Source organism: Spermophilus citellus (assembly GCF_964194105.1).
Source record: "Spermophilus citellus genome assembly, chromosome: 2".
Classification (NCBI taxonomy): domain Eukaryota; kingdom Metazoa; phylum Chordata; class Mammalia; order Rodentia; family Sciuridae; genus Spermophilus; species Spermophilus citellus.
The window spans coordinates 56,716,880-56,727,856 of record NC_138183.1 but is presented as its reverse complement, the minus strand read 5'-3'; the positions used below and the strand labels follow the sequence as shown (position 1 = coordinate 56,727,856).

At 40.3% G+C, this 10,977-nt stretch overlaps 1 protein-coding gene across 1 annotated transcript; it reads right to left on the bottom strand.

Moving 5' to 3' along the window:
* Positions 1 to 617: 617 nt before the first annotated feature.
* CER1 (cerberus 1, DAN family BMP antagonist) lies at positions 618 to 3,246 on the bottom strand (the record flags this gene model as incomplete). The annotated part of the gene is made up of 2 exons (XM_081280202.1): positions 2,589 to 3,246; positions 618 to 914 (listed from the first exon to the last, which is right to left on the bottom strand). Exons 1-2 carry the CDS (start codon positions 3,093 to 3,095, stop codon positions 618 to 620), a joined length of 804 nt encoding a protein of 267 aa, XP_081136328.1. The 5' UTR covers positions 3,096 to 3,246.
* Between the last annotated feature and the right edge of the window lie 7,731 nt (positions 3,247 to 10,977).

Sequence of the window (10,977 nt, the reverse complement as noted above, 5' to 3'; positions counted from 1 at the left end):
ACCCCCCCAAAAAAAAATTTTAAAAAGGAGGAGGAAGATAGGAGGGGAGGAGAAACCAAACAAGTTACTTCAAACATCTATGAAAAGAATCATCTGATAGAAGAAGGCAAAACATTCCCTGAATCACAAATGCAGCTACAAGCATGAGAAATCCCTTCTAAAAATATTCCAACTTTTTTGTTTGTTTGTTTGTTTGTTTCCTGCTGGTGATTTGACAAGCTATTGAAGAAGCCCATTTTTATGATGTAGTTTATTTCTTTTCCTTAGATAGAAGGCTTTTAAAATTTTGGAGAAAATCAATCATGTACCAGTAGTGGAAAGTACTTTGGCAATCAACTGGGATAGTCTCTCATTTGTAGATGAAAAGCTTAAGATGATGCAAATTTTTACAGCTCCTTAACATTCTACAACCAGTTAGTGGTAGAGCCATCACTAGATTCCAAACATCTATCAAAAACTAGAAAAATACTATTTCTTCTAAATATTGCCATCTTGTAACTACTTTTAAAACCACCTTTCCCTTTAAGCATTATGTACCCACTTATCATTTCCAGACTGAATAACCATTGCCTTGTTGTGGTGGTTTTGCTTTTCAAAGGTAATAGTGGGAGAAGTTTTTAAGTTGAAACCTCTGGGATAAATGAATCCTGGGAGCCAGCCTGAAGGGGGTGTCCGTCTCCATGCTCTGTCGTCACCGCACACTGGCACTCCTCCACCTGCATCACTACCTTGATCACGGGAGCAAGGCCAGTGCAGTTCAGCTGCAAGTGCACTGTGGTGAACTTAGCAGGTGAGCAGTGGGAGCAGAAGGTATGGGGGTGCGGCGTCACTCCAGGAAAATGAACAGACCCGCACTTCCCAAAGCAAAGGTTGTTCTGAACAACGACTTTTTCACAGTCTTCATGGGTGATGGTCTAAAAGACAAACACATTTCCATTATGTTATCTTGAGTCATTTCCCTATTGTACATGATGCAAAGAAGCTAGAGAGTGTAAATCAGGATAACAGACTAAAATTTCCATAGCTTTTCCATTTTGGATACATTTTGTAATGTCCAAGTGAGGGTATCTATTAGGGCATAAAGCCAACTTAACTAAATGTATTGAGTAAATTATTAGCCTTTTGGTATCCTCAACTTAATATGAAAATAGTTGGTATTATAAATGTCAGACTAAGACATTTTGTCTAGTTGAATGTGACCAATTGGAAAAATTCTAATGACAAACTTCTTTTTTAAGTACTCTGTGTTACCATTTTATTCCTCACAGTACATTTCCCATAGTAGGCTGTCTATACATATTTTGTTCAATTGACAATAAAATAGACCAGAACATCACAAGTTTAATTCTGTCCTATTTTGCAGGAACTGTGGTGCATTCAAATCTACAAAGTTGCATGGCAAAGTTGCAATGTATGCACCTGTTACATCATCTTTGCCTCTCTCGTAACCTCATACACCTAGTTTTATGTGCCTTCCAAAATATACAAGAATCAAACATCTTAATTATAATTTAATTAGCAATATAATTCAAAATAAGAATTTCAAAGGAAATTTGATGGCTCAATTCTTAGAAGTAATTTTCTAATTGCACATGGGCCACAAAGCAGTCATTATTATTTGATAATTGACTTGTCAGTGCTGCATATCCTTGCCTTTGCAGGCAGAATACTTAACTGCCTCACACAGTCAATTGTCTTATAACACTGCCTGCTTAATTGGGTAGAGTTACTGGACTGTGAAATTTTACTCTTCCCTGCATTGCTTTTGGTTCAACATCTTCATGTTTACGTATCTGATGCATTTTGTCTTAATAGAATTGGAATTGATCATGGTAAGTATATGTCAGCCAATACAACATAAATCTGGAGATAGGGTGGGGTAGGGGGTGTCATATCACATCTAGATTATTTTTTGAGAGCTTATGTAAAAATAAGTTAAACTAAATCATTTTCTATCACAATACTAGAAATAACACAGCAAATATTTGTCCCAAGAATCTCAATATAGTTTGAGGTTGTGGATAGCTTTTTAAAAGTTGGATAGCTTTGACAACTATTAAAGAAACTTTCATAAACCTATGGTTAGGTGTGAAATAGATTAAGACTGTCACAATGAATGTGAAATTTGTTTGGGGAAGAATTCAGTACGTCCCACGTCCCACCTTATCTACAGAAGGAGTTGACCTGTTCACCCACATCCCAGAGGTGCAGAGATGTAGCTACAAATAAGTCCTGTGATTGCTCTATATTCCCAGTTTCCTAACTGAGGGCAGACTTACTTCTCTGGATAGGACACCCCCAGTCTAAAAATAAGTAAATAAAACAGAGCTCTGTGTCCTTTGATTATCATATTGACAGTACCATTATACCATTCTTGTAGCATTTCTGGCATGCCAAGAAATAACAGAGAGATGAGAAGGAGATGTAGGGAATAGGATCATACTTTGCCAAATCTTGTGGTGACTATCTAGGACCAAGTTTGAAGTTAAGCAAGACTGATTCCCCACAGCTGCTTCCCCTCCTCTCTCCCTGTCTCAGCTGTTTCCCATCTTGCAAACCCCAATCTACTCTACCCCCAGGACACATACCTGGCTGAAAGGCACTGTCCTACAGGTCTCCCAATGTACTTCATGGCTTTTGATGGGCAAGATGACCCCTTGAGAGGCTGGACCTTTTCTGAACATGAAGTGGTGCCAGAATTTCTTGGCTTCTTCTCGAAGAGGAGACTTCTCTATTTTCTTCCTTTCCATTGGCTGAGGGAGGGCCTGGGTCCCAGGTGGGGAGTACTCACTTTCTAAGTCCCCAAGAGGGTACAGTTCTCTCTCAGGCTTCTTCCAGATCCTGCCAAACATGGACAGCATCTTCTCTTTCTGCCTCTGGTCTTCCACTGCCAGGCTGGTGCCTATCAGGTGTGGCACTGCAACAAACAGATCGGGCTTGTCCTCAGCTTCCTCTTGGTTGCTGGTGGAGAGTTCTCGGCGGCTCCTTTCTAGGAGCAGGAGGGAAAGAGAACTGTGACTTCCACGGTCATCCAGGCGCCAGCCAGCCTTCCCCAGAGGCAGGAGCACAAGCAATTGAAGTAAAAGCAGATGCATGCTATCAGAGCCCAAGATTCCTTTCGGTTCACAGATGGTGAAGCCCAAAAAAGGCTCACTCTACAGGACTGTGAACAGGACAGCCTATATAGAGAGACCTGCCTGGTGGGATGGAAGGCAGGTGGTCAGTAGCCAGGCAGAGTAAACACATTGATTGTTTGCTTGAATTATGTGGTGCTAATGGTGTCCTGCCTTCACTTTGGTTTTGTGTATTTTAGAAGGCCCCAGTGAAAGCCTGAGACCCAGGGGGTAATTAACTGACAGTTTAGCTTTCTGTCTGAGACTTAAAGAGCTGTATTAGCAAAAACAGTTCATTCTTTGCTGGATTTCCCATCACTGTTATTAGAAGAAGGAAGACAGTCAGTTAACATTTGGTGTATTTCTTTACTGTGTTGGGATAGAATAGGCATGACATGTTTTTGAGAGAAGTGTTATCAGATAAAAATCAAGGGCACACATTTAACAAAAGACCAGGCCTTTAGGAAAACTATTTACACACACACACACACACACACACACACACACACACACACTACTAAAGAAGTATATCAAAATGGTATGGAAAGGAAAGAAAGAGGGATGTTAACTTTGTCGAGAAAGAGATTTATCACCTTTTACTTCTATGTGGATTAAGGTTGTTGGCTGTTGTGTAGTAACAGAGTAAAGGGAATAAATACATTCTCCCTTTCCATACATGGAAACTCATAATTCACAAGTTAATACTCTCACGTTAAGTATCAAATACTGGGTGCTAAATTTCACAACTGGCCAGTCCTCAGTAAACTTTACAATTGTCCTTAAATTTCTCAGCAAGAATCCTAAGGTATATCAGCTGACTGCTCATCAGTCTTCAATGAGAATGGAGAAATGTTCCCCAACCCCCATTATCAACTTGTTTTTCTTTCTTTAAACAAAGAGCTAGACTTAGGAAGGTGGATTCTAAGAACCAGGTTTGATGGCTTGGGGTGTGAGGCTGGCTGCTCAGTTCCTTACCTTACTGAATCCACATCTTCCTCCTTTATTCTACAGTAATTGATGATCAGGTTAAATAAGATTGAGACAGACATGAGTTTTCAGGGATAAAAAGAAAACTTGTTAAATCACTATCTAAAATCAGCCAAGGGAAGAGAAACAGCTGCAAACTTGAAACCCCAGAATTGAATCCAATCAACTCACCACACCATTCCAACAGCATTCCCTCTGGGAATCAACGAAGTGCTTGCTTATATTCCTTCCCCTTTTGATTCAATCATCACATTCCCTTCTTCACAAACACAAATAATCCTGGAATATGTTTCCCTTTTTTAAAGTAACAATTAAGCTTTCTTTCCAAAGAGTGGCCCATTGGAATATTTCTTCTAGGCTTTCGTGTTCTATCTTGATACTCATGCCTGATTTCTATGAGGTAAAGCCTCAGCTAAGTCCCTTTACTTAGAATAATGAACTATTTTTAATAGTTCAGAATTATATGAGAAAAGATACATTTTACTAGCTCCAAATACCTGTGGAACTTGTGCTAGCATACATTTAAGGTGCCACTGAACTATAATGAATAAATCTTAATATTTGCTATTTCTTTGAAAACACTTTCATTTTTCAAAAATTGCCTGCTATTTGAAATTTAGTCCCTGCTCTAATGTAGGTTAGACAGTCTAGTGATGTTTTACACTCGCTACTTTTATTGTTATCTGTAGGGATGTCAACCACTTTTCATTATTTTTTTAGTCCTAAGTTCTTCTTCCTCTGAATCTGAATTTTTTGGGGAGGGGGGTGGGCAGTGCGTACAGGGGCTTGAACTCAGGGGCACTCGACCACTTAGCCACATCCTCAGCCCTATTTTGTATTTTATTTAGAGACAGGGTTTCACTGAGTTGCATACTGCCTCGCTTTTTGCTGAGGCTGGCTTTGAACTTGCCATCCTCCTGCCTCAGCCTCCCAAGCCACTGGAATTACAGGCATGTGTCTTGGCGCATGGCCTGAATCTGAATTTTGATGCTGATAAATGTTATTTAAAAATTACTCCTGGAGCTGGGCAGTAATGCACAACTGTAATCCCAACAAATCAGGAGGCCTTGCAAGTTCAAGGCCAGCCTCAGCAACATAGCTAGGCCCTAAGGACTTGGCAAGAGCCTGTCTCAAAATAAAAATAAATAAATAAATAAAAAGGATTGGTGTTGTAGCTCAGTGGTTAAGTGGCCCTGGGTTAAATCCCTGGTAATGAAAATAAAAATTAAAAATAAAAATCACTCATAGAGAATTTCCTTTTGCTGTTCTGTCATTCCTTACTGAGAAAATGTGCAAATATCCTCAAGGGTAAATCTAGAAAAGAAAAGCCTTCCGTGAGGAGGACAATGAAACAAGCCTGATTCTGGTCCCTCTCTTTTGCAGCTAAGGGTAGATGACTTTTTTCACCACCACATGCTCTTACCAATTTCTAAAGGTACATATGTGATAGTTACAGTCTACTCTTAAGAACATAAATAAATATTTTGTAGCTTTTAGCAAAACTATGTGCTTTCTGCCAGTCTTCAGTTGGTACTGGCATATAGTTACCTCTGAGTTTGGGTTAACCAAATGGAGATAGGTCTGGAGGAGGCCTCCACACACAGCAGGAAGCTGTCGTGAAGAGAGCATCACAAATTGTTGGTGTACTGTGTACCAAATGCCACAATGAAACACAGGCCTGAGCTTGCAAGTATGAGTCCAACCAAAAGGCAAAATCTGCTTCCTGGGCCAACTTCAGGCATGCTTGAGAGTAGGGGGCCAGACTCAGCATTCATTCACTCCAATTTACAAGTATGCTCAACTTGTAAATATGACTTTCTGTTTTCAACTTGGCCTGGTTTTCAGAGGCTCTCAAATGTCTTCAGAATTCCTACAGGGCTTCATGAGAAGGTGCCTAAATAAAATGTTTCTGTATGCTAGTGACACTTAGAAAACAGAGAGACAGGGCTGTGAAACCCAAGGTGTTGAAGATGGGCGTCTTGGTGCCTTTTCAGAGAAGCCTTTGAGAGGACAATAACAGCTATATTTTCTGTCTTTACAGAATCTCAGAAGGAAACTGGAAATGTTTAGTGCTTTCTGAAGGGAAACAGCAGGGCTTTTCCCTGAAAACCCCAATCTCAAATCAACAAGATGGGAGATAGTATTGAGGCAGAGGATGGGCACAAAGCCTAGGAGAAGGAAATTCAGGTTGATGGAATTGTGGGAGAAATATTTGGGATGCATACCATTTCCTCATAACTACTCTTCTTTTCAAAATGTAGAACAACAAAGGTATTATGAGAGTTTAGATTATTTTTAAAAACTTAAAAGGAGCATTTTTTTGCAGGGAGGGGACACTGGAGATTGGACCTGGGGGAACTCTATCACTGAGCTACACCCCCAGCCTTTTGTAATTTTTATTTTCAGACAGGGTCTCACCGAGTTGCCCAGGCTGACCTAGAAATTTTGATCCTCCTGCCTCAGCCTCCCAAGTACCTGGGAATACAGGCATGTGCCCAGCTGGAGAAACCTTTTCTCCTTGTTTTCCAAACCACAAAGAAAGAGGTAAAGTGAGTTATTTCCCCTTAAATGATTTTTGTCAGCAATTTAGTTTAGTGATTTATTTAAAATGTAGAACTCTTCCTGCTCCCTCCCCCTGTCTTTCCTATGGAAAGGACACAATGGAAGAGCCTCATTCTCCAGTATTTTCCATATGCAAGACTCATTCATTCATTTATTCATATAGTCTATATATGAGTGCCAGCACTGTGCGAGGTCCTGGGGATAAATGATGAGGGTGTCCTTGTCCAGGTCTCTTGGATTTGCAATCTATAGTAAAAATCTAGTTCAAAGTAAGTAATACAAGGAAATTTTATACAAGGAAAACCATTTCTGTACTTATCAAGGAAAACCATTTCTGTACTTATCAGAAATTTTCAAGTAGATCCAAATGCCAAAGACACAATCAACAGGACAGTCTTGTGTTAATTTTATTGAGTAAATGCTTTTTGAGCATGAGGGAGCACATAAACCTGGTGCAATACATTTCTTTTATTTTGGGGGATGGGTGCTGGGCATTGAACCCAGGAGTGCTTCACTACTGATCTGCATTCCCAGTCCTTTCTTTCACTTTTAATTTTGAGATAGGGTCTTGCTAAGTTGCTTAGGCTGGTCCCAAATTTGTGATGTTCTTGCCTCAGTTTCCCAAGTCACTGGGATTACAGGTCTGATCTACCACATCTGGAAATTTTTGTTTGTTTCTGAGTAAATAATAAATTCATATTGTAGCAAGATTCAAATAATACAAAAATGCACATGAAAGATGGATCTTCTGACATCCTACCCTACTTGACTGCATAAGCTACCCATCCCTACTATGGAAGCAACACTTGTCGTCGATTTTTCTTTTCTTTTTTCTTCTTTTTTTAAAATTTGTTTAAAGATAGACACAATATTTTCTTTACTTCATTTATTTATTATTAGTTTTTTTAATGTGGTGCTAAGAATGGAACCCAGTGTCTTACATGTGCGAGGCAAGTTTCTACCACTGAGCTGTAACCCCAGCCCTTGTCACTGATTTTTCAATCAATCTTTTCAACTGTCACCCAAAGAGACCAAAATGTGTAATTGATCGAAAAGGTCAAATATTAAATAGTTTAACAGCCTACAAAAATTCCTCATTTTCACTGTTTTTTCTTTGGGCGGGGAGCAGTTACAGGGGAATGGACCCAGAGATGATTTACCACTGAGCTACATCCCTAGTCCTTTTTAATTTTTATTTTGAGACAGAGTCTCACCAAGTTGCTGAGGGTCTCACTAAGTTGCCAAGACTGGCATTGAACTTGCAATCCTCCTGCCTCAGCCTCCCAAGTTGCTGATATTATAGGCAAGTGCTACCACACCCATTTCCCACTTCCACTTTTAGGAACTAAATCACTAAATACAATCTGTTTGTAGTTTCAATGATCTCGTTCCCTCTGTTCAGAGCAATCCAATACCACTGAGAAGCATCTGGGTTTTTTGTTTTGTTTTGTTTTGTTTTGTTTGCAACAGAGGATGTATCTATCATTTTACACAAGTTACAGACAATAATGTGTCTAATCAGCAGCTTACTGAAAGTACAAAAAGAATTCCCACAAATCTGAGAGGTGGGCCAAGGCAAGATGGCCTTTACCATGTGTCCCACCTTCCCAACAGCCCATTCATCCCCCACAGTACACAACTCTGCTTACATCCAGTCCAGGATGCTTCACTAAGACTAAGCCTCTGTTATCCTCCTTCTTCTTCATCTTAAATTTTGCCTTGTTTTTCATTTTGCTGAAAGCTGCTTTCAGAACTGAGTAATGTAAATGGAAGTAACTTTGGACGTAAAGCCAGGAAAAACTAAGTCTGATTTCTGGATCTGTTTTATACCTTGTAAACTATATGCTCTCAGGCACTAACTTTATGCATCTAAACATCGCCAGGGACAATACTGCTTTCCTTGTCTTCCTCATCTAGCTTGTTACCTTCTTTTCACCCCAACTCCTAGAATCTCTCAGTGTCCACAGGGATGAGTCTGATAATTTTATATTGAGAGTACACTGTCAATATAACATGGATGTGCCTTTCAGTTCCCTGGCTGAGATTCAATGACCCCCTTCTCCAGGTGGCCTCCTCACCTCATGACATTCTGACCCTTGTTATTGTGAAGAACTGCTGCCCCTCTGAACGGTGTCCTTAGATCACACTGTCTCACAACCAATCCTGTCATCTCAGTTCTCTCAGTTGCTCCTTCAGCATCTGTTTTCTGCTTTATCCCCATCATAGTACTCCCACAATTGTAATTAAATAATTTTTTTTGGTGTTGACATTTGTTTAACATCTGTCTCCACTAGAGTTTAACTTCTATGAAAGTATCACAATATCAAGTGACTCTTTCTTAGTCACGCTCTTAGGGTGTAGAACAGTTCCTTTCACATAGTAAATGCTCAAAATTATTGGCTTAATACTGAATGGATGAGTTAATCAATCAATGGATATCTGTAAGGCCTCTGCTCTTCATTTCCTTCCCCATCCAGCTTGGATTTCATGGTCCATCACTTCAAACCTCTGTAATAGTTTCACTTTCCTTGACTTCACTCGTTGTCTTGGACCCATCCAATATAATTCCAACCCCAGAGACTTCCAGCAGTGAACATTCCCTGGACATACACCTGGGGCCAGAGACAGTGACAAAACAGTGAAAATTGATTCTATATAAATGTCTTCAGTCTCAAATGAAATCTCCACTCTGCCCAGTGATCTCTACCTTACTATACTCTAGCCAGCTCTCTTCATTTTCTATATAGGTTACTTAAAGTCTTCCCTAATTATCTCAACCTGTTGACTACTCTACCTACTGTCATTTTTAGTAAATGACCTCACTCTTTCTTCTGCAGAGAAACATATAAGCCATCAAAACATACCAGCTCACCTCTCCTTTCCCCTCTACTCTCCAAATCACATCCCTTCCAGCCTGCTTTGTTGGCGAGTCTTTCCCAAGTCAAACTCCTTCCCTCTCCTGGCTGCCTCCCACTAGCATTTATACAATAATTGATTGTTTCAGATTCTTTAAAAACATCTCTTTTGATTCCATAAAAGTTTTCAGGTTCTGCACTTCAGTGTCATCATGTGACATCTGTGTCCAACTGGCTCCACTGTCTCAAATCCCCTCACACCAGACCACTCAAGTCTGGCCTTTGCTCCAGCATGCCTTTAAAACTTGCTTCCCAGGATCACCCCTGCCTTCCTGTAGCTACTTAAACTCTCTACAACATTTAATTAATTTCTCATGAATTGGGTCCTAAACAGAATGGAGAAAGACAGGGAAGTCAGAGTGGGCAAAAAGCTATGAGAATCCCAAAGTTTTAGGCTACAACGAGAGCAGACCTGCCATCCAGTCAGCTCCCAAGTAGTTGAGGATTTATAAGGAAGCCATTGTGCCCATAATGCTGGGATTTTTTTTTTTAATTTTTGGACTCTGAAAGCTGGGTTCTTTCTTTATTCAGCCACTTAGTGATTCCTTGGGTTTGGCTTAATTTGGGTACATGTGTGTCTTCTTAAGCAGGGAGTGACAACTCTCCAAAGGCAGGGACTGTGTTCCTTGGAGACTGTGTGGTTAGCAACTCTGGGCACAGGGATTTGGTTTAATTCATTTTTCTGTTTCTTTCCTGTCCCTGGCCCCTCGCTTTATAGTTAGGAGGTTAGTGAATGTTTGTTTTAACATAACGAATCTAATACAAATGTGGATGGAAACTTCTGACCCAGGTCCTTGTTGTGCTTTGACTTTCTAAGAGGTATCTCTTTGTCCTAGAGAACTTATCCTTCAATCTCTGTGTTTAGACTCTTATTTTTAAATCAAATTTGCACTGAATCAGGAAAGGCTCAGAATAAACCATTCTTTATTTCCCAGCCTGGCCACAGTCTGAGAGTAGGTCTTTTGGACTTTGTCACATCGCCACAGTTCCCAGGCAAGTCTCTCCTGAAGGACAATGACACTCCTGAACAAGGTAACTCATGCCAAGGGCTGCTATGTCTGTTAGGTAACTTCAGGAAGCTTGTAAATGGTCGCACTCCAGCTGGAAGATGGAGGTGGTATGTCACCAACAGAAATGAGTGTAGGGGCATCTGTCTGAAAACTGTTCCCCTCCTGGCCACCTTGCCAGTTTCTGCTGATACAATGCAGGCAGCTTGGGGGAACCATATTGTCCCTATAAGCTCGTAACACATGGACAAATGATTAAAAACACATGGAAAACAGTTCCACAGCTAAGCTGAAATTCAGATGGGAATGGAAAATCAACTTGCAAAGCTTTCAACTGACTCAGGGCCAAATGTAGGACAGAATGCAAAGAGAAGTTGCCAAGAGAGGGAAGTT